At 35.6% G+C, this 25,260-nt stretch overlaps 1 protein-coding gene across 1 annotated transcript; it reads left to right on the forward strand.

The window, feature by feature from the left end:
- The first annotated feature begins 3,330 nt into the window (after window positions 1–3,330).
- On the forward strand, window positions 3,331–9,022 carry LOC145667745 (zinc finger MYM-type protein 1-like). The gene is made up of 3 exons (XM_081735188.1): window positions 3,331–3,537; window positions 6,887–7,848; window positions 8,044–9,022. The coding sequence occupies exons 1-3, from the start codon at window positions 3,331–3,333 to the stop codon at window positions 9,020–9,022; spliced, it is 2,148 nt and encodes a 715-aa protein (XP_081591314.1).
- The last annotated feature ends 16,238 nt before the right edge of the window (window positions 9,023–25,260 follow it).

Consider the following 25,260-nt stretch of genomic DNA (forward strand, 5'->3'; position numbering starts at 1 on the left):
CTATAAAGGTACCAAGAAAGTTCTGTCGCTTTCTGTGGAGGTACGTGTTCAATTGACCCTCATACCGTGAGTTGATTGTAAATAGAGATAAGGCGAAGGTCATTTGTTAGTGTGAGTATATCCAACATGCAACCTGGTTTTGGCAGTTCAGTTACACCGTGAATCTGCATAAGGACAGAGTGAACATGAGACCTCCACAGAGTGTGATAAGGGCGTGTATGCTGTACGAGTTCAAACTAGGGTTTACGCCACTGCAGCGGGCGGAAGATATGCCAGGCCTTTGGTGAGAGTGTCGTGATTACGCAGACAGTGCAGCGGTAGTTTAATAAGTTTAAGGACGGTGACGAAGCACTTGAAGGTGAACCACATGCCGGAACACCAGCTCATGTACAAAATGAAGATCTTTAGGCAGCAATTGAGGCGAACAGTGGCCAGATATGTGAAGAACTGGGACTACAATTCAGTGTGAGTGAAGCAACCATTCGGCAGTACCTCAATCAACTTGGAAAGCACTACAAGTTGGGTCTATGGGTCCCACATGATTTGATTCCGGGACAGAAGGTAATGCGAACAGACACCTATGTTTCTTTGCTGTCTCATCTAAGCAAGGAGCCATTTCTGAACAGGGTGTTGACATATGATGAGAAATGGATTATATAGGAAGCAAAAACGGCATTGTTATTATTGGTTAGCATCCGATGAACCGGTTCTAAAACAGCTGAAACCAGCACTGCATCAGAAAAAGGTCCTCCTGTGTATTTAGTGGACTACTCGGGACATCGAGCATCGGAAACTTGTTACCAGCTGCTCAGAGCATCATTGCAACTGTGTATTGTCAGCAGTTGAGCTGTATTCAAGAAAAATCCAAAACTCTGGAGCCAGCAGCTCTGAATCGCAAAGGGATCCTCCTGTTGCTACAGGACAACGCTAAGACCCACGTGGGTAGGATGACTCGGGACATCATTCTACGACTTGGATGGGAAACACTATTGCATCCACCATACTCCCCGTACATTGCACCGTCCGATTATCACCTGTTCCATTCCTTGGACAATCACCTTCGAGGACACCAGTTCAAATCCCTAGTAGAGGTGCAAAATGCACTTGATAACCTCTTCGCTTCTCGGCCCACCAAGTTCTACCGTGATGAAATCCATGGCCTATCAGAACTGTGGCAGTATGTCGTCGATGCTGATGGGGACTATTTTTGATCTTCCAGGTACGTCTTAGGTGACATATCGATGTTAAAAGTAGTGGGTGAAAAAGCGACAGAACTTTCTTGGTTACCTTATGACAGCATAACAAAATATATTTGTTCTCGATTAAGAAAAATAGTTATTCATAAATTATTTTATAATTGTGAAAGATCGAATTTTTTTTATAATTCGCCGAGATTTTTTTTAAAAAAGTAGTATATTTCACACAAAGTTTCGTTTTCATATATTATTATTATTATTATTATTATTATTATTATTATTATTATTATTATTATTATTATTATTATTATTATTATTATTATTGATTTTGAGTTTCACGTCCCGCTTAGCAGAGAGGCTATATGAGACTTGGACTTACTACTAATTAACGTGGAATCCGAACCACATGAGTTTCCGCCGGGAATCGAATCCAGGTCTCTCACGCCAAAGGCGCATACGCTAACCACTTAGCCATGAAGGAGCTCTTATTATTATTTTTGTAGTAGTAGTAATAGTAGTAGTAGTAGTAGTAGTAGTAGTAGTAGTAGTAGTAGTAGTAGTAGTAGTAGTAGTAGTAGTAGTAGTAGTAGCAGCAGTAGTAGTAGTGCAACGTGGGAAATTAAGATGAGAAATGGGAGTTTATGTCTCTCGAGAAGGGATTTTATAGTTTTTCAGGTTGGCATCCTTGCGCTAAACTCTGAGAGTAGACAAGAAAACAGTGTCATCAAAATTTCCTTAATTAACACTTAATTCCAACCCTTCTCATGAGATGTCATGTAAAGTAGAGAATAATAAAACTAATTTTTGAATACTTGCTTAAGTTCATTAATTTAGTCCTATAGCGTGTTTATTCTCTTTAATATTCTAACAGTAACATTTAACTTTAAAATGCATTTATATTATTCTATATTAAATACTGTCAACAGAAATGTATCTTTAGGGAAATACTTTCACTTTATTCAAGCAAGTTCTTCCATAGTTCTGAATGAAATGACATGAACAAGAGTGCAGTTAGGTTAGGTTAAGTTAGTTTTTTATACAATAGATATATCTTAAGAAAAGAGGCTCGCTCTTCTCCTTATGCACATGTTCGTCAGCTGAAGATATTGCAATATATTTTAAAATATTTTTGAAAATTATCTCCTCAAATTCCAACAAATAGACATATAAGAAAAACTGACATTTTTCGAGTTAATCAATTTGTATCTTTCAGAAGTATTAAAACTTCAAAACGACAACTGTAAAGTAAAGTACTAAAAGTGGTTTGCCGTTGAACAAATAGTTTCTTATCCGGGGCTTTTTATTGCATCATGAAAACGGTATTCAGTGTGAAATGTCCTTAAAAATAAATCTTTCGTTTGACTTCCTGTAGTTGGCATCTTTAAACTAAGGGAGAGGAATAACTAATGAACATTGGCGTAACTATGATCTTTTGCTCTAGGGATGGGACATGGCTGCTTACTTCTGAAAATTGCAAGACTCTTTTAGTAGACCATGTTATAGTAATGTTTGTATTATCATCCGAATCCCATTTCCGCAGTACCGACGGAAGGGCCGGGCGAGCCGGGCGACCGCCCGGGGCGCCAAATTTTAGGGGAGTTTGGGGGCGCCAAAATCCTTGCTAAATTTATATTATTGTAAACGGTGAACTAAAAATTAACTTTTTCATAAATTGTGTAGCAACATTGGTTACTACCTCATGCCATAGGCCTCACTTTTCATAACAACCCCGGTTTCTTCTTGAATCTCCTATAAAGGAAATCCCTTCATCCCTTACCTTATTTGTCTATTAAAAAAATCTGCGCTGACAAAGCTAAAGGCTATTGTTGAGAGTTGGGAGTTTTGAGCAACAATAACACGCTCTGACACTTACAACCGCCGCGGTACCGACAATTGCACTCCTTGCGACAAAGTTATGTCGGCCGCTCTAACAATACACACAAACAATATTGAGTTATCGGCAACCAAAAAGAAATTAGTCCTGTTTGTACTGTCAAATGTCTCGTGAAAGAAAATTATAAATCAGAAGTCGTGTACATGTAGTGCAAGCTTCATGGTGTGTGTGTTCTTCTTTTGTCTCCTGAATTTCGACTCTTAGTAGAAGAATCGTTGCGTTAATGTGTTCTTTATCAACATGTCGGAAAAAAAGAAGCCTTCTGGAAATGTATACAGAAAAAGAAGAGCACAATTAGCGGCTGAAAATGAGAAACAGGAAGCAGCATTAAAGAAATTCTTTCGTACTCCTGAAATAGACAATAATGGAAATGAAAACGTAGAACCAGAGAATGAGGAAACCAGCAAGAAATCAACAAATATTCCAGAAGATAACAACACAGTACAGGTAAGTAGGCCTACATTACGTAACATATTTTCGTTTTATTACGTTTAATAGAGAAGAGGTGTTTACACACGTAGCGTCTTAGCAGGCTGGGGTGGGTAGGGTGGCGGCCTCTCAGATAGGCGGCGAACTTCAGGCTCAAAGAAAGTTCTTTCCCCATTGATATAAGTAGCAATAATTACGTTCTATACAAACACTGATGCTTGATACATGTACCAAAGCGATAAGACTTTTATTCGTTAGATGTGTATTAACCAACTTTAGCTGTATTTCAAGCATTCATCTATTAATTAAGTAGAGGGCCTCTATAGCCTAGAGGTTAAAGCGTTGGACTCATGTCTACATGCTCCTGGGTTCAATCCCCGGACTTTCCGCTTTTCAACGGCAGGAAAACTGGGGAGTCACATAAATAAAGATATGACGGTCACTTGGCCTGCAAATCTCCTAATACGCCTGTTGGCGGGTAGTGACACGACCGGCTGACCCGCGTTCTGTTACCCAGGTGGATGAACTTTTACCACTTGCTATCAGATGGCGTTGGAGCAGGCCCAGGATCTATTGGTCTGCCGTGCCAGTGATTATTATTATTACTATTATTATTATTATTAATGTTAGTAGTAGTAGTAGTATTGTAGTAGTATTGTAGAAGTAGTAGTAGTAGTAGTAGTAGTAGTAGTGTCGTCTACTAACTAGAATTCTGAAGAGTTAAAATGTATGATTGTTACCGTTAACAGATCCCCGTGGAGTTTCGCTATCACAAATTTTGCAATAGACCCATTATTTCATAAACACATCGTAAATAAGTAACATGTACCAGTGTAAGACTATATAGATTATGTTTCTATCCAATACGATTAACGTGACTTAAAAAAAGTGTTCGGGCTTCTGCAGCTAATTTGAATGCATTCGCATCTATTTTATGAATGCGCTGATTCTTGATGATTTTCACAACACAAAGTTGTTAATGAATACCCAGAGAATTTAATTTTTATGTACAGCTAGCAAAAGAAAAAATGAGGCCATTCTTACCTAGATTCTGTAATAATCGCCCCATTTTTTGTTTTTCTAACTGTACATTTTCACAATGAACACGGAATATGTAGATTCAATATTTATACGCAGTTATTTTATCATTTATGCATTTTCTTGACCTTTAGAATACAAAGTAATATATATTTTTTTCTCTTAAGAAAAGGAACTTTATTTGTAACGTATTAGTTCTTTTCCTTTCCACAGGTGGATCGATCGATTACGAGCATTTCGTAGGAGGAAGAAGAACAATTGAAATCTGGAACAATTGATATACGAAACGAAGATGGATCAGCATTTCCACAGGAAATTGTAATAGACGTAAGTTAAACATTTTGTTATTGAATAAACATACAGTTGCATGTTGGTTGAATATCACGCAATTACAGCATTGTGTAAAATATAAGAGGAAATGCAGTGAAACATAATTACTTTTATTATTAGAGTACATTGCAATTCGACAGGCATAAATTATAAATTCGACGGACCGACAATTGTTTCTAAATATCTTGTACCAATATGTTCATGACGGCCTAGGTTATATATATATATATATATATATATATATATATATATATATATATATATATATATATATAGTTAGCTAGTAGAATTAAAGTAACTATGTTTCACTTACTTCCCATGAAGCATATACAATATTATTGATTTTCTTTGGTTTAATTTGACGGGTGTTGTAGATGAATGGGTCATTTTGACCTGAACTCGGGATATAAATCGAATTATTATTTTTGTAACAAATAAGTAAGCAGTAGAACTGATTAGAGACTTTTCACTAACTGACATTTTTTTAAAAAATCTTTTAACAGACTATAGTTTGGCCACATACATTTTACTGTAATTATTTTTTTTAATCTGTTGGAAAAATGAAAATACTGAGGTTCAAACTGTATATGCTTTTGTACTGTAATATAAGAAAGCTCATAATTTGCCTGCTATTAGTAATTAATTTATGATGATGATTGGTGTTCTTCCCGGAGGCATGTGTTTGACTCCGAAGGTCTCTCAGCAAGGTGAAACCATGGTGGCTTTGCATTGCTTTCCATGGGATGATGATGACGTTCTAAGGGCGGGATCCCAACCACTTGTGTCCTCACCGAGAATCGAACCCGAGCTTCCTTAGTTATAAGGCGATGAGCTTAACCAGTCGTTCTGCGGAGACACCAATTAAATTATAACATGCCAAATATATAAACAATCAATCAAAAACATCTTTAGGGTCACACTTACTCAATTTTTGGAATTCATTTCTTGTGTCTAGGTGCATAATATCACTGTATTCCGTTCAAGTTGCTTTGACGGAAGACATATGGGATAACATTTTAAAAAATAATAATAATATGTAATATTTATTGCCTTAGTGATTGAATGACTAGCAGACTCACATTTGATGCAAGAGTTAGCGGATTCTATCCCCCAAGGCTTTTTATATTGAGCATCGCAAGGAAATCGGAAAGCTTTTCAAATAATATAAAGTACCAAACTCTAATCCAGAAAGCCCCAAAACATTACGATGCAAGTCAACTAACTTATCACATACCAACCCACCACATTTAAAGAGAAAGAAAAAAAGGACACAGTCAGTGGTGTTTCGGAGCTTAAAAAACAGAGTTTAGTTTTAATTAGTGTATAATAATGTGCATATTTTAAAGAAAATACAGATAGTAAGAAATACAAATTTGCTAAGAATAATATTCAAAGAAATGTTGTTTTCAAAGTTGCATATTTCTTAGGTTAAGTCAGCCACGAACATGTTTGTATCCCGGTTGATCTGGTCGTTCATTACTGATTCAACTTCGTAAGAGGCATTTGTGGAGCCAATCAGGGTCAAGGCATTTAACCACATTACAGCACTTCAATGCTGAAACCGAGAATCCTGGGTAGGGCTTCAGAAATCCTGGGCAGATTCTCCTATGTATACAAAAGAACATGATGTGGACGTCTTATATTCGCACGAAACCTGTATTTATTAATTAATTTATTTATTTATTTACTTCAATTATTATTAAACTTTTCCTCTCCCCCTCTTTATTTATTTATATCTCACATCTATCGGAGGCTTATTGGTCATGCGCCATTCTAAGTTTTGTGTTTATCCCCGGATGATCTAGCTGCTTGAATATCCCCCACCCCCACCCCACCCGTCTTCGGTGCAAGCCTACCATCTTTAAAAATTATGAACACAATTTTAAAAATTCCATTCAAGTTTTAGTCACTTATTCTTTGTTAGAAGACAATGTTTAAAATAAATTTAACATTATTTTCTACTGACTTTTTTTTTTTTTTTTTTTTTTTTTTTTTGCAGGTGTTGGAATCACAATCAATCGATCTTGATGATACAGGAAACTGGCCAGAACATATTACGGACAGAATGCGTCAGATACTTGTTAGACGAGGTCCAGTTCAAGTCTCCAAACGAGAGTTCCCAGTAAACAGCGAGGATCGGCGATTTACTACAAGTAACTACAAAAGACGTCTGCACAATGGAGAAGAAGTTGCTAGTAGTTGGCTTATTTATTCAGTGACTAAGGATGCAATATTTTGTTTCTGTTGCCGTCTTTTCGGTGGTACTACCATGTCACTCTCTTCTCGTGAAGGTTTTTCGGATTGGAAGCATATGTCCGGACTGTTATCAGACCATGATAGATCTTTGACTCACATGAAGGCTTTCCAATCGTGGTTTGAACTTGCAAACCGATTACAGCAAACAGTTGACGCTGAAAACCAAGCAATTATTCGCAATGAAACTGAGCATTGGAAAGAGGTCCTCAAACGACTGCTGTGTATAATTCAGTTTCTTGCTTCCCAGAACTTGGCATTTCGTGGTCAAAATGATACTATTTACTCAAGAAACAACGGGAATTTTCTCAAACTAGTTGAGTGTATTGCACAGTTTGATGTTACTATGGCTAAGCATTTGCGACGAATAACATGTAAAAAGACACATGTACATTATTTGAGCAAGGACATTCAAAATGAAATAATTGATCTCCTTGGGTCAAAAATAAAGGATAAAATTTTGACTGATCTAATGAAAGCGACATATTATTCCGTAATATTAGATTGTACACCAGACGTAAGTCATACAGAGCAAATGACACTAATTGTTCGTTTCGTGAAGGTAGAACTGGGTAAGGAACCATCCATTGACGAACATTTTTTGGGATTTTTGTGCATAAATGATTCTTCAGGAGAAGGACTAACTACCACTAATTTGGAAGAATTAGAAAAACTGAAAATTCCTCTCTCAAACATGCGTGGCCAAGGGTATGATAACGGTGCCAATATGAAAGAAAAGCACTCAGGCGTTCAAACAAGAACTAGTCGAGCATTTTTTCTCCCTTGTAGCTCCCATTCATTGAATTTGGTTGTGAATGATTCTGCAATGTGCTGTAGTGAGGCTGTAATTTTTTTTTTTTTTTTTTTTGCTTTATTGCAAGAAGTATACAATTATTTTTCTAGTTCCACATATCGTTGGTCTGTTCTGCAAAAACATATATCCAATTTCACTTTGAAACCTCTTAGTGATACTAGATGGGAGAGTTGTATTGATGCTGTCAAATCGTTTCGCTACCAGTTAGGAGAAATTTACGATGCTCTTTTTGAAGCATCAAAGGACTCAAAGATAGACGTTATGGGCAAAAATAAGGCTTGTTCCCTGGCTAGGAAGCTCCTGAATTTTAAGTTCGTTTGTGTTGTGGTGTTTTGGTATGAAGTTCTTTCTTGTGTTAATGTGGTTAGCCATGTTTTCCAACAAGAATCAGTGGACATTCAGCAAGCAGTTGATCTGCTTAAGAAAACCAAGTGTCGCCTTGAGAACATGCGAAGTGATGAAGGTTTCCAGAATATTTTGGTTGATGCCAAAGTAATTGCTGAAGAGCTCGACATTCAACCACAATTTGAGAATGAACCAAAACTCCGACCTAGAAAAGTCAAACGACAATTTTTGTATGAATCTGAAAACGAACCGATTAATGATCCATACAGTGCGTTTAAATGTAACTTCTATTTTTGCACATTAGACACAATTATCTGTTCCCTGAATGAAAGATTTCAACAATTGAAGCAGCAGAGCGAAATATTTGGGTTTTTGTATGACATCTATCCAATAAAGGACAAAAAGTATTTACTAAAGTGTTGCAAGGACTTACAACTATCTTTAACAGACAAAGATTGCTGTGATATTGACGGATTTCAGTTATATAAAGAGCTCTTACTTTTACCTTCATTTCTCGGTTCTGAAAGTGGGAGCAAACCGTTGCAAGTACTTACATATATTTGCAAGAAATCCCTTATTGGGTTATTTCCAAATGCAACTATTGCTCTAAGAATCTTACTAACTATTCCTGTAAGTGTAGCTTCAGCAGAAAGAAGTTTCTCCAAGTTGAAACTTATAAAGAACTACCTACGATCAACGATGACGCAAGAGGCCTTTCTATGATGTCTATTGAATGTGATGTTCTGTGTGAGCTTGACACTGATAGTTTAATTAAAGACTTTGCAGAGAAAAAGGCACGAAAAGTTAACTTTACTTAGCATTGTAAACAAGTCAAAGGACAATTTGCATTAAAACTGTATAAAGATATAAAATTATGTTACTGGTTGTATTATTTGTATTACGAAATCTTTGTACAATGCTGTTACAAAATATATTTGTATGTTCTTTTGTTCATATATGTGTTCTCTTTCGCAGTTAACAAGGTTGTTTATGTATATATGTGTAAATAAATGCTGTATCGCATCATTAATCTTAATTTTATATAAATCGTTGTTTCTTGAATCGTTCTGTAAATTTCTAATCAGTGACGTAGAATATTTTGCATGCTCATGTGTAAATAATTGTTTCGTATATCGTTAATTAAAACTTACTTTGTGTATTTAACTGACAAAAGTTAAGATCTTACTCAGTTTGATAATTGATTCTTATAGTTATAGTTATAGAGTTCAAGGAGTTATCCTTTAAAAGCAGCTATCTGTAAGGTAGCATAGCAAATTTAAACTCAGTAATACCAATGGGTTGTAGGGGGCGCCATATGGATTCTTTGCCCGGGTGATATTTTCCCCTTCCGCCGGCCCTGCATTTCCGCGATGTCATTGTCATCTCTTCATTTTCTTTAGCACTCTCCGTCTCTTCCTTCTGCTTTTGTGGTCTTTCTCATAGGATTCCTTCCAAATTAGTATCGTTCATTGATTTTTTTATTTCAGTTTTCCTTCATTATTTTCATAACTCGATAATATCACGTAGTATATTCTGTCAAGAAAGTGCCTGGAATTGTACATTTACAAAGCCGAATGAAAGGCAACGTCGAAATTCTTCTTGTCGCTATGTTAGCATAACTGCCCTCTATGCTCACGCGGAGTTTGAGGGCCATCTGTCAATTATTTTGATTAGTGTTCCATTTGCCAGTTCATCGCAAGTGTGTGTGTGTGGGGGGGGTTGCAATGGATAAAACTATCAAACAAAGAATCTGTCTGAAATTTTGCATTGCAAATGAAATTACGTGTATCGAAGATCTGAAAATGTAACATAAGGCTTACGCCAAATCAACTTTACAAAAATAGAAAAGAAAAAGAAAGAAAACGTGAATATGAGTGGTACAGTGCATTCAAAAGCGGTCGAGAGATGATGGAAGATTTGTCTTGCTATGGTCGATTACTGAACTTAACATCGCTAAAGAAAAGGAAGTGTTGACTGCAAATCGTCATTTAAGTCTGACTGAGAGAGTCACTGAAATTTGTGTCTCACCAATCAATTCGTACCATTTTAAACGATTGTTTAGGGCAAGAAACGTGTTGCCTCTTGACTAGTGCCGACGCACCGTCTCACAAGAGTATCATTGTGAACGAATTTCTGGCCAAAAACTTGACAAATCTTCCTGAGCAACCACCGTATTCCACTGATCTCTCTCCGGACTACTTTCTTCTTTTTCTGAAGCGAAAATTACCACTTCGAGGCACCCGTTTTCAGTCGATAGAAGACATCAAGGAGAATTCGCGGCGAGTACTGAAGTCGATCCCGGAAAATGCGTTTCAAAAATGTTTTGATGATTGGATTATTCGTTGGCATAACTGTATTATTTCGGAAGGAGTCTACTTTGAAGACGATACAATAAATTTGGATGAATAATGCATATTTTGTGTTTTATTGGCCAATTCCCAGTACTTTTTTTAAAGAATGTATATTTTTGTTATATCAGAAATATAGTTTAAATTATATTTCCTATGTTCTGTTTCTACCAAATAACCACCTACAACTCTATTCTAATTGTGAAAACTCATAATTTTGTATTACAGCTTTACACACAATTTACTCGTGAAATCCTGAGCGAAAGCGAGGATATTCGTAAACGTTCCTATCTCATTCTCAGATTACTCTTACATCTTATACTAAAGTAGGTAAATATTAATGCAAAATCGTATAGGTACTTTAATATTGTAATATGTTCAAAATCAACCATAAGTTAATATTTATTCATATTTATATTTTAAATAACTTGCAAAATCTTTTAATTTTAAATTTTATTTTAAAAAATCGCTCTTGTTTATTGGTGTTACAGCTAATTACATAAGACTTTGCTAAAAAGAAAGAGAGAGAGAAAACACAAACCCACACACATATGTTTTTATACACAAGAAATTTCTAAACTTAGAAAAACAGTGGTATGTAAACAGAGGCAAGTAGAAGAAATATAACTGCCTTACCGTAAGACTCTTAAACAAAAACCTGCAAATAGCAAAGAGAAGAGTAGCAGGTCAACGATACGAGAAGAGATTACTCGTAGACATATTTGAGGGACAACTATAACAGTCAAATTAAATTTGTAGTAAAAACATCACATTTATCAAATATATACATCATTTCTACTGTTGATGATAAGTATAAATTTCTGTTGGTTTGAAAAAATCAAATCTACATCTCCCATATAAATAAAGTCAATATTGATATTAATTATCTTAAAGACTCTGAGTGCCCGTGGTCTACATCCTTCACAATATAAAAAAATAAGTAAGAAAACGTCAGGGACACATCGAATAGTGTGCTTTGTTTGTACAGTCAGCAGCAAAGCTAACTCCCCTCTTACTTCATTAGGTCAAGTCCATTAATTTTTGCTCCTATTACAAACACTTGGACAGATGTAACCCAATTTACCTAGGTATACCTAACATTTCAACCAGCAGATTGTCCAATGAGTGTTGTTATTCTTGTGTGTATAGTGTATTATTTCACTACATTCTGAATGTGAGAAAAAAGAAAAATACTGATGATACACGAATTAGAAAATGGTTGAAATTAACTGCAAACATCAAATCTGGAACTATTGAAGGAAATAACTCTTAAATCTTTGTCGCCGTTCATGGACCTATTCCAATTCCCTATCTTTCTCATATCTCTTCTCTTGTCCACAGAAGAAAATTTTGGGTATCACAAAAAGTATGGATGAAAATTAAAATTTAAACATCTTTAAATATTCAGGCCAGCGGCAATCTTGGTAGACCACTTACCTACGACAACCACATACTTGAGGTTGCACAAAAACTTTTAGCTAATTATAATGGTTCGTGTGACACTAGTCCAGATAACAAGGGCTGTATGAAGAGACGATCAATAGCTAAGTTGCTTATCTTTTCCTTCTTCAACTCACAAACAGGTCAAATAGACCTTTCTCAAATCTCGAAACGTTCCTCAAATTGATACTTATGTGTTAATGTTGGTTTCGCATTCTAGAAAGGCGAAAAAGGCAGACGTTGTATTGTAATTATAATTTAAATCTATCAGGACGTATAGGAATATTGGTTATATTTGAAGATATTTTGAAGCAAAATATACATAGGAAATGTAGGATCTCTGTAACTACTACTTTAATTTGCCACATTTACACAAAGGACTTGTAGTTTAGTTGTATTGCACAAAACTACCAAATGCTGATCATGATTCGAGTCCCATCGTATCAATTAATTTTCATAATCAAATTTTATTGTCTAGCTAGTTGTCATTGCAATTCAATTATTGCTTTATTATTTTAATTGTTATTGATATTAACAATCATTCCAAGCCATCATTAATTCAGGCACTCTGTTTCACGAGGTTTACTGTGACATAAAATAAAATTTGGCTTGTACGAAAACTAATACGTTACAAGAACTATAACCCGCAGTTATTCGTCGCAAATTCTATTGTATCTGAAAATCCTAGTGTGAAGCAGAAGAAAACACTGCTTGCACAGGACATTGGGAATGTTGGTGCCAGATCTAAAGTACCACCATATGGAATGTCGCCCCCCCCCCACCTTTCCCCTAAGAAAAGATAGCGTCATTGCACCCGACGCTGCGTCGGCGACGCACGGCATACATATAGACGAGAAATAATTTACATCTAATCTGTTTTCAGTTTGTAATAATTCTACATAAAAAAAAAGTTTGTCTAATGGAGGTACCAAGGCACTCATGACACCCACGTTGGGCACGCCTATGGAAGAAAAGGAAGCAAAAAGTAGTCCTGAGAACATCGAAATCGATATTTCAACGGATGTATACGTTTCATGGTCTGTACATAACGAACAAATTTATTTTGATTTCGTCCCTCTCAATCTGACGTGTTCACTCGTCTAGAAATTGTGCTGTTCAACGAACTCAAGGCTCTCTAGGAGAATTTCTCGAATTTTCTTCCTTTCCCAAAATAAGGGAAGTTTACTGAAGGGTGAAAATTTAAAAAATCAATTTTCTCGAAAAAGGTCGATTAGTTTCCTTTATATTTCAGATACCAAAACTACATTAACAACTCTATACTGTGGTATAAATCGTTTCTTGAGGAACACCTACGAGGCAGTTTATTCATGGCGGTGAATACTTTTCCGACAATATTCTCAGAACAACCTCAGATGACATTTTATCTTTCACAAATATATATTTCATTAATAATCTAGCAATGTATAACTTACTTGTTCTGAATAAATCTACGAGAGATGGTAGTTTTGCTTGGTATATATATATATATTTTTTTTCAAAAATAACAGAAAATTTCGTTTATATTTCATAAACAAATCCTTGATTAACACCTTGACAATACGACATAACTCATTTCCCCGAGGAAAAAGTCCACAAGAGGTATTTTATTCCTTGTGCTGAATTTTCCGATGATATCCCCAAAAACATCTCAGGCGATTTTCTTCATATTTCATAAATAATTATTTCAGTAACAACTCTATAATAGTGTATATATTAATTCCAATGTAAATATCTAGAACTGGTAGTTTATTCTTCAGAGTGAGTTCTCTTTCTTTTGATAGTTTTCTCAAATACAGCTCATGCGATTTTGTTTATATTTCATAAAAAAAAGAACATTATTTCCTAACTCTAACAAATTTTTTAATGCCATCTCTTATGAAAAATCCTAAAGGGGAAGTTGAATTTTGAGGGTGATTTTTTTAAACACGAAGTTTCCGAAAAATATCTTATAATTTAGTTCCTTATTTCACAGAAAAATATTTCGTTAATAACTTCAACAAAGCATAATTTAGTGTAGAGAATAGAAGTTGGAAAGTTTAGTGCCCTTGCCCGTATCTCTTATTTATGTTTCTTGATGTATAAAATTCCAACTTATTTTCACTCCATTCCTTAACTTCTATTGCGGGAAGTTGAAAAGCTACAATCCATTTATTTCGTATTGAACATGTTTTTGCTTTCAGAGAACAACTAAGTGATCCACAACAAGCAATGAGGATAGTAATTCATATATTCCTCCACATCCAGTCATTACAACTGGATACTCTGAAATTCACAGTTTACTCGTCGTATTCGCAGTAAACCATACACAAGAGAGCAAATCTAGGTTTGATGGAAGACAATGCTTATTGGCAAGGGCGCCCATCATGGGGGCAAGGTGGGGCGCACGCCCCCTCTAGAGGAAATTGTACTTCGGAAGATCGAAAACCCAATACATTTTTTAGAATGGTTACCGCAAAATTTGAGACTACATTTGAAATGTCGCTTATACTTGCCACCCCTTGGAAACCACAACATGAGCGTCCTTGCTTATTGGTATACAAATCGTTTTTAGATTCACTGCTCTAGTCTTCATGAATAATAGTACCCTCACAACATTAGTTTTATTGCATCACGACCATCCATTTCCCTCTTTTTCTGCAAACCAGTTCACTCCGTCCTTGTTGAACTCGTCACATCTTGCTCAGTTCGAAACACCTTCTAGATTTTACAATTCATGTAGTCAATTTCTTCGTCCCCCATTTTCACTTCACTTGATTTTCGAAGGTTTTCGCTTTAAAGAGACTGGGTGAGTGTCAGATCTGTAATGGAACGAATATATAAGGACGCAAACATTCAGCCCTCATCTGGGATCGAATCCGGGCCTGAAGCTTGGTTGGTAAATGTCTCACTTACTACGCTAATGCTTTTCCTTTCAAAATGTAAGGGTGTGTTTTTTTAGAAGATAAAAGTTGCTACGGTTGTCGGGAATGGTTTTTGGTGAACTGTAAAGCAATGTTAGTTTAATAAAATTATATTGTTGAAGCGGCGGGTCATCGTCGATTTTCACTCCAGCTTTCTGCACAATATATATATTGGACAGGAATTTTAGGGAGTTCAAAGAGGTACAAAAGATTAAAAACTAAAATAAAGGCACTAATAAATGTTTCGGAATGTTTCTCAGATTCATCTGCTGCTCATTTGGAATTTTTAAGCCCTTCTTTTGTGCATCATACTTAAATTCTTTAACTTCTGCTTTCTTATTATTCTCAGAATGATTTGCTTTGGACTTTGGTATGTTATTCTTTAATGAAGGAATACTTGCGTGTCTACCAGTGGTCTACCAAGCCTCACGTTAAAATTATCATGCTCAAAATGGTAAGTGACTAAAGAGTCAGAACTCTTAGCTTTAAACAACCCTTACAGTTTCATCACAGAGTGCGCATCTAAAAAACATTTGAACACACCAGACGAGCAATGTGCCTATTTTAAGAAGGAATCCACTAATATGAAGATAAAGTTTCAGAAGTTCTTTCCCTATTTTTTCAAAGGACATGGGTGCTTTCAACATTGGTCTTGTGAAATCTAACCTGCTACAAGCGCTTTACAAATGTGTGCAAAGATGAGACAAATATCAAACAATAGACTATGTTGTCCTGAACAAAATGTTGTACGAAGGTAAATTCAAGTGAATAGCTTTCGAGAAAATAGTTAAAAGCTTATTTTTGTAGCGCTAAGAAAAAGTATATTGTTTGTTGCCATTAATAATTGACAAGTTTTATTCTGCTGAAATAGATTGTTCATTTGTATACTGTATATGACCTATATGAAACAAATACACTGTTAACGAGAAGATTGAATGTATTTGTTGTTTGTTCTGTTAAGGGTGACACACATTAACTTGATAATGATACAGATATAATAACAGTTACACAAACATTACTTGAAATCGTCTAAGAATCAGACAGGAAGAGAGAGTGAGGTGAAAATTAATAAACTGTATATCATATCCATTATCGGCATGGTCATTTAATTTGAACCATTTTCTAACTCATATAGGGCTTATCACCAGTATATTTTATTCTCACACAGAATGTACTGAAATAATGCATTATGCACATAACGAATTATAATATCAGTGTGTCCTACTAAGGGTTTGGCTGAAGTGATTATGCACAATTTCCATATTCAGAAGAAAGTTTCAGATATTATCCATATATCGAAATCTGCAAACAACAATTTTTCCACTGGGATTTCAAAGTATTCTAAGAGAATGTTATATATTCCGTATTATCTTCCCCTCTAATGTCTTTCCAAAACCCTGAGGAAAAATTAAGGCTTCGTTCTATCGATATAAGTTGTTGATAACATAATTACAAAATGTTGCTTAGTATGGAAATATAATTTTGCGTTAATCAAAACACTTAGTACGAAGCTAAGTACATGTAAAATCGGCTTTGAATATGTCCCTAATTGTTTATTATTTTTTGTTTGCCCGCTAAGTACCCCAAAATTTAATTATTCAAGGACATAGTTATGCAAATAATCAAAGACATTGTTATACAGGCAAATGACACTATAGGTACTGACATATATCATCGTCCGGCGGGCAGGTGATAGTGCAGGTAGCGACATCTATTAGCGCAACTACTTATTATTAGGATTAGCATGACGCATAAACTGAGAGTTTTGCCATTTATTATTAAGTGAGTATAGGAGTTCCAGTAAACACTAACGAAATTTACAGTACTTTTTTCAACATGAGAATCCCTATTCCAGGGTGTTCGTAAACATGTTTTCTTTCCATTTTCTTCATTTGGTTAGGACAGTTAACAAAACAGGCGTCTTGTGGAAGAATGAAAGCTGGTTTTAGAGTCTCTCCGTTTTTCTTAATGTTAATTTATTAGTGTTTATAACATATCCATGATTCTCATATAACTATTCTGTCATTCCTGCACATCAAACAATGACGATATTAAAACAATTCAATTTTGAAACAGGTCAGTGATCCCAGCATGACTCACTTCACTGTATTTCAACACCAAGAGTTCGGTGTTGCGGTTAACACAGACCTGATGTTACGTAGTTTACACAGAGATGGTATGACCGGTGTGAAAATAACATCGCGGTGGTGTGACAGAACAAGGTGAATGAAGAAATAAACATGAAAATAGGAACAATGTAACAGTGATCTTTTTATATATTATGTGTTGTTAGTAACATGGTGAACGCAGATTGTTGAACACGTATTATTTGTCAAGTAAGCAGACCTTCATTTTCTAAGAACATTGACTTAACAAAGGTATTACAACCACTTCAAAATCCTGTGTATCAGATAGATGCCCGTATACCGAAAATTTAAGCATGCATATTGCCTTCCAAGGATATGACAAATATCTAGTAATTGGTACTGAGAATTTGTTTTAGTTTTTCTTCTGAGAGTAAAGCTTTTTACAATATATTTGATAATTATACCAAATAACAAGCAAATCATTATATTTCCTGTAGTTATGCATTAAAATTTCTATAAGTATATTAATTTTCTGATAATATTTATATTATTAGAAGTGCTGTCATCTGTTGTTCCTTTGTTTACTATGTCGTCTTTGCGTTAGCTATTTTTCCTTACTTGTAATCACTTATAAATAATTTATGCCACACATTATTATCCCTCATAAGGGCCACGTCATGTCCATTTAATAAGAAAGAAACCTATTGTAAAAGTAATTGTTTGGAACTGTATACAAAACAACACCAATGATGTGCTACTAAAATGACTCATTATCATGTCAAGTAATTGATTTAACGACTGCTAGTTTAACACTTTATTCAAAAAAAAAAAACTAATTCAAAATACATCTGTAAACTTTCTCAATAAACTATACTTGTTTAATAGAGGAATGATTGATAAAGCATGAAAATTTGATCTTACACTTCATTTGTACTTTTCTCTCTTATTACAACAATTTAGTTCTATACTTTTATCTGAAAATATAGATAGAAATATTTTGCAATTACTCATCGTCTTCGATTGCATAATAATATTCATTCAATACTACATAGACGCAGGTGCGCATCAAGTAATTTGTGTTGGAAGATGTCCAAGTTTTGGGACGGTCTAGTGCTATATCAATAATTCTTTCATGATATATCAATCATTTCCCTGTTAAGCAAGTATAGTTTGATAGAGAAAGTGTACAAATGTATGTTGAGTTAGGAAGTTTGGGAGGTCCGAACTGATAGCCCCCCTCCCCGTGAGTGCGCCCCTGTATAGACGTAATAGCTAGTTCTATTAGACCTCCCCAAAGCTTGGATCGCTCCCAACAAAAAATCTGGGTGCGCGCCTGAACATCCATTGTACTGAATTGAAAATGAAATCTTTGAGTTTTGCGTCCCACGGTTATGCCGGTTAGGCTAAAGAAGACGTTGATGATGAGGAATGAAGAAAGTGGGAGAATCCCTAGGAAACCCACGCACACGGTGTTTGTCAACTACAAAGTTCACTTGGCGGGGGCTGGGATCGAACCCGGGACCTCAAGCACCAGAGGTGAACGCTCTACCACTGAGCCACAGTGGCCCCAAATAGTACTGAATTGAAACAGACCTTTTTTTTACTGTGTAGTAGTTTATTTGTCTTTTCTACCTTTTACCGTATCTTCCATCACCTCTCTAATACTAGGTGTATTAGTGAGTAATGCGGATTTAGTTCGCTAGATGGTGTTGCAGCAGAGTGCTTTTGGTTTGATGTCAGATGTGTGCTATTTCGTTCTAGTGATAAGAAGCGTGCAGTCCTCGTTGGCCAAGTGGGACGAAGCTGTTAACTGTATAGAAATGTTTATACTCAAAAATGGCAAAGTTTGTGCCGAAAAAAGTGCATGTGCGGGAAGTGTTACTTCATTACTTCATTTTGAAGAAAAATGCTCCTGAAAGTTTTCGAATTCTTCTGGAAGCTTATGGTGAACATGCTGCATCTCAAGATACGTGCGAACGCTCGTTTAAACGCTTTAAGAGTGGCGATTTCAATCGAACGACCAGACCAAACGAAAAAGTTTGAGGACCAAGAACTGCAAGCATTATTGGATGAAGATGCGTGTCAAACTGAGAAACAACTCGCCAAAAGATTGAACGTTGCTCAGCAAACAGTTTCCAATCTTTAAAAGCAATGCGTAAGGTTTCGAAGGAAGGGAAATAGATGCCACATGAACTGACTGAGAGACAAATGGAAAATCAAAAAGTAATCTGTGAAGTCCTACTTCAACGTCACCAAAGAAAATCATTTCTACATCGCATAGTGACTGGTGACGAAAAGTGGATTTATTTTAAAAATCCTAAACGCAAAAAGTCATGGGTTAATCCGGGTCAACCATCAACATCTACTGCAAGGCCAAATCGGTTTGGACAAAAGACAATGCTTTGTGTGTGGTGGGATCAGGAGGGTGTAGTGTACTATGAGCTTCTCAAACCAGGTGAAACCATTAATAGTGATCGCTAACGACAACAAATAATCAATCTCAACCAGACTTCAAACCACAATGGGCAATAAGACACAGCAAAGTAATTTTGCTTCATGATAACGCGTCATCACACACTTCAAAGCCTGTTAAAGTCACGTTAAAGGTTCTAGACTGAGAAATATTTGCTCAGCCGCCCTATTCACCCGACCTTGCCCCTTCAGATTATTACTTGTTCCGGTCGATGGGGACATGCACTTTCTGAGCAGCACTTCCGAACGTATGAAGAGGTAGAACAGAGGGTGTCTAAATGATTTGCTTCCAATCACACTAAGTTCTTTTGGAACAGTATCCACAAATTGCCTGAAGATGGAAGCAATGTGTAGATAGCGATGGGCATTACTTTGAATAAACCCCTTTTGTTGTTTCTGTTGAACTTTTCGTATTTTCTTTGCTTACCAAATCCGCATTATTAACTGGTACACCTGGTAAAAGAATTTGTTCTCAATCGTGGTCCTAACTAGTTTTTCCATTCATTTTAATGCTTTCATTTTCTAACTTTAGATGAGGTTATTTGATTATTGTTTCGTTCTTCCTAAATAATTTTCTTCATTCTTACACACACACACACACACACACACACATATATATATATATATATATATATATATATATATATATATATATATATATATATATATATATATTCGATTATTTGAGTTTATTGTTATTATTATGCTTTTTTGTGATACTCCTAATGCAATTCATAGCTTCCAATCCACAATTTTTGAAAGCAGAGGTTAATCTTATTATCCTAACTTGAAGTTTTACTTCATCATATCTTTTAGTCCAGTTAGTAATGATAGACAAATTAGAAATCTATTCGTGTTGGATACGTAAGCCACCTAAATTATATTAATTTGTTTATTACTACACGCATAATACATTCCATCTCAGTAGTGTGACTTTACAGTATGAGATTAAGATCCTTGTATTTTGAATTTACTAATACTTTTGGCAAAGGACATTAGTTTACTTTAAAATGTTTTCATGTCCCGAATTACAAGACTTAAGTTTGTTTCAAGGAGAATGCATTGAATCTTTTTAATTAAAATCATCTATTACTACAAGAAAATGAACTAAGCATTCTGTTGACGTTGAAGCTCAGATTCATTTCTCACTTTCACCAGAGAAAGTAACGGCAGAACTTAATTTGATAACGATAAGACATTAAAAATGATTGGATTATTTATCTTCTAGAAAATTTCTTTTAATTAATTTTCTAAATGACGTCATATATGTAGCCTAGTGGCTTTTGCAGGAAAAATCATTTTGAATTTGATAACTTGAACGTTGCTTGAACATGCTAACAAATTACATCGTCAAGGGAAGATCACTTACTCTATTTGTAAAATGTATAGAAAAGTTTTTACTACCTTATGCAACAGCAAAGTTATGTAGAACAGGACCTACAATTAAAACATTAATTTTTAGACACGACCGAGGCTTAAATCCGGATGCGCAGAATATCATGTAAGATCAATCCTTACAACACAGGCCAAGCTCATCCAGTATCTCATGTCCAAGGGAGGTGAAATTCAGGACTCGCCACCGATCTCGGCTTACTTACTTCAAGATATCAAAGATTGAAGTACAATATAGATGAGAATGTGGAAGTAAAATCTTCTACAGAAACTGTTGGGATGACGTTTCTGAAACAGATAGACCATACCTGCTATGTTATTATTTTCTAAAACAAAAATCCAAACTGGTACTAGTTACAGCTATTTCGTTCTGCTTCATGTAACCCTTAAGAGGCTTCATCCCGGCGAAATTAAAACACCGCTAATCTTGCAGTAATTATGTGATATCTTCAAATAGATAAAAGATAATCGAAATGTGGAACAAGAGTGCGCTAGACAATATCATTTTACATGAGATATCGTTATCACGACCCACTTATCTGCTTTCGATTTCTGGCCATTTTGAAAATCGGCATTTAGTTTCGCGTTTCTAAACGGCTGGAAATGGAAAGCCACTATATGACTTGTGATAACGGTATCTCACACAAAATAATATTGTCTACAGCGCTTTTATTCCGTATTTCAATTATCTTTTATCTATTTGAAGATATCTCATAATTACTGTAAAATTAGAGGTATTTTAATTTCGCCGGGATGAGGTCTCTTAATCACTGAATCAGAACAACAAAGAAAAGGGGGTTCTTCACAACTAAAGAATCAAACTTCGAAAATCGGAGAACAAAAATACTTTTGTTTTAACAAAATTGAACATTTTGTTCTTAATTCTCCTATAAATTAAATGTGATTCGCTTTTTTTACGCTTGAGACATTTATCCCCTTCTCACCTTTCGGATAATTGTTCAGAATAGGACAACTTACCATATGTGTTCCGCCGTCACTGACAAAGACAATAATTCCTTGATTACCTATTTGGGAGTCAGCAATGCTTTGTAGAAAACTGCAACAGAAATTACTATTTTGCAGCGTGAGCTAAGCTACTCTTTATTGATAATAAAACAAAAACATATTTTTTTCATAAAATATTACAATAGAGACATGTGTATTCATCTTGTCTATCAGGTGATGACATAATTAACTTACAAATTCATTTTTTATTTAAAATTTAAGGATTTCTTGAGTAAGTCCATATTGGATTTTAATAACATTTCTTAGAAAATTTATGTAAATTATGTAAAATAATGGATTACTTTTGTTATGTATGATAGATGCCGTGAATATGTAAGTCCCTATTATCATCATATTTTACAGCAGAGAGAAATGTTTTTATTGTTATCAATTTTGAAATAGCTCTAGTTTAATGTTATACATCTTTGTTTTATTTTAATCAGTTTAAAAATAGTTTAGGCTTAGTGTTATGCATCCTTCTTTTATTATTATCACTTCAAAAATAATTTCAGCTTAATGTTATTCTTGTTTGTTTATTATTACCAGTTTAAAAATTGTTTCATCTTAATGTTATTAATCTTTTCTTGTTATTAATTTAAAAATACCTTCCGATTAATGTTACTTATCATTGTTATATTGTTATTAGTTTTATTGCTATCAATTAAAAATTAGTTTAAGCTTCGCATTATTCATCTGTGTTTGGTTGTCAGTTTATAAATAGTTTCAGCTTAATATTATTCGTTAATGTTTTATTGTTACACTAGTCAGCATGAAAATCCTCCCACGAGGGTGAAAGGGTGTACCGGATAGATTTCGAGACGATGATTACGAATATCTCATCGAGAAAGTTCCAGCACGTAAGGTTTTTTTTGGGGGGGGCGGGGTGCTGTTTCCATAATTGACAGGGACAAAGTAGGCCATTGTCACCGTTCCTGACGACACCCTACTATCTGCACTTCGGGTGTAAAATCGGCGACCAGGATCGCGTTTGGGCTCCGAAACAAAGTTGCAACTCGTGTGCGCGTACTCTCACAGGATGGCTGAAAGGTACACATAAATCGATGCCGTTCGCTGTACCTATGCTATGGTTTTGGCGCGAGCCCCGTGATCATGTTTCAGACTGTTACTTCTGCCTGACTAATATAAAAGTCTTCTAAAAAATACATGAAGCATAAAATACAGTATCCTAACTTGGATTCCGCGAGGAGACCTGTGAAACATGATGTTTGTCTGCCTGTACCACCAGACTCGTACACCCTGTGCAGTGTTTCATCCGATGAAGAACCTCCTGCTTATGAGGATGTTGCACAATCTTCGAGTACACAGTCAGATCTCAATTACACTCCAGTGCCTGACACTAATGAACCACATGTGATAAGTCAGGAAGAGCTGAATGATCTGATAAGAGACTTAAACCTTCCCAAGTCTAAGGCCCTGTTGCTTGCATCACGACTTCAACAATGGAATCTACTAAACCAAGATCTGAATATATAGATGTATAGGAAAAGAGAGGTGAGCCTAGTTCCTAATTTTACAAAGTATGGTAATTTTTTGTATTGCAGTGACATTCCATCGCTTATGGGACAACTGAAGTTGAACTACAACACTGAGGATTGGAGGCTATTCATAGATTCCTCTAGGATGTCTCAAGGCAGTGTTACTACACAATGGCAATGAAAAGCCACTCATCCCTATTGCTCATGCTGTACATATGAAAGAAACATACGAGAACATGCGAAACCTATTGCAGAAAATAACGTACGAACAGTTCCAATGGTCTGTATGCGCTGACATTAAGGTTTTGCCATCCTCACCGGTTTACAAGAAGATTACACAAAGCATTGCTGCTTCTTGTGTCATTGGGATAGTCGAGCCAAAGATCAGTACACCATCACAAAATGGCCGCCAAGGAAGCAACTGGTCCCAGGGGAGATGAACGTGGCTAATGAACGTCTTGTGGATCCGGAGAAAATATTCTTACCACCCCTTCATATCAAATTAGGGCTCATGAAGGTCTTCATCAAGGCCCTGAAACGGGATGGTGAAGCATTCAATCATCTCAGAAAACAATTCCCAAGACTCAGCGAGGCCAAGGTGAAAAAAGGTGTTTTTACGGGACCTCAAATCAGAGACGTTCTTAAGGATACTACATTTTCTTTAAGCTTAATGAAGTGGAAAGTGAGGCTTGGGAGGCCTTTCAAGAAGTGTGCAGTAACTTTCGAGGGAATCATAAGTCACCTGATTACAAAGACATTGTGGGCAGGTTAATTACTTCATTTCGTAACATGGGATGTAATATGTCCCTAAAGTTACACTCCCTGCATTGCCACCTGGACTTCTTCCCTGAAATGTACAGCTTGGGGGATGTCTCTGACGAACACGGGGAAAGGTTCCACCAGCAAATAGCTACCATGGAGAGGCGCTACAGTGGTAAATGGAGTGTGAATATGTTGGCAGACTCCTGTTGGAATGTGACACGCGAGACACTCTGTAGTAATTACAAGAGGAGTAGGGAAACCAAGTGACACGTAAGTGTTAAACTTTAACTTTTTATGCAATTTTATCTGCATAATTCATATTGATATTTAAATTATAATGTGCAAATTATTATGGGTGGAGAATAGCATCTTTGGACAGATATTGTAACACTCCCCTCCTCCCTGAAAACTGGTACGTCCTGTAGAAAAACGGGTTACGGATTCGAACTGAGGAGCTCGAAACCTATAGGAATCACCTATTTTCGTTCGTGAGAGCGAAAAAAAAATTATTTTGCCGACCAGTGCTATCACTCTTAAAATAACTTCAGCAAAACGTTAAAAATTGATCCTTTCCTGGTGCAATCTTCTCTGGAGTATTACAAATTTTTATTGGCTATGCTTGTAGGTATTCCAACTACATCGACGCACATTCTGATCTACATATATAACTCTTCTGAATCACAAACTTCAGATGATTTGGTGATTATCGTTACATTCACCACAACAAAATACACCTATTTGGGCTTATACATTTTAATATGTGATTATTCGTTCAGCCTGTCCCTTATTTGTTGCTTTAAATCAATACTACTTGAGTAATCCTTGTGAGATTCCTCTTAGAATAACTTACTGTATGTAATAATTTCGACATTTACACCTGCATGTCATAAAAAACGAGCATATGATTTAGAACCACTTGTCGCCTTAAATTTGTTAGCACTCTACTCAAGTATATGATATTATGCTTCATTAGGTTAGTATAGAGATAACGTTCTGATATTCTTCTTTGAGGAAATGTAACGAGAGAAAATGATTCAAATGAAATAAAAATATCTAGAA

The sequence above is a fragment of the Thermobia domestica genome, chromosome 13 (genome assembly GCF_964235325.1).
Source record: "Thermobia domestica chromosome 13, izTheDome1.hap1.1, whole genome shotgun sequence".
In the NCBI taxonomy this organism is placed as follows: Eukaryota; Metazoa; Arthropoda; class Insecta; order Zygentoma; family Lepismatidae; genus Thermobia; species Thermobia domestica.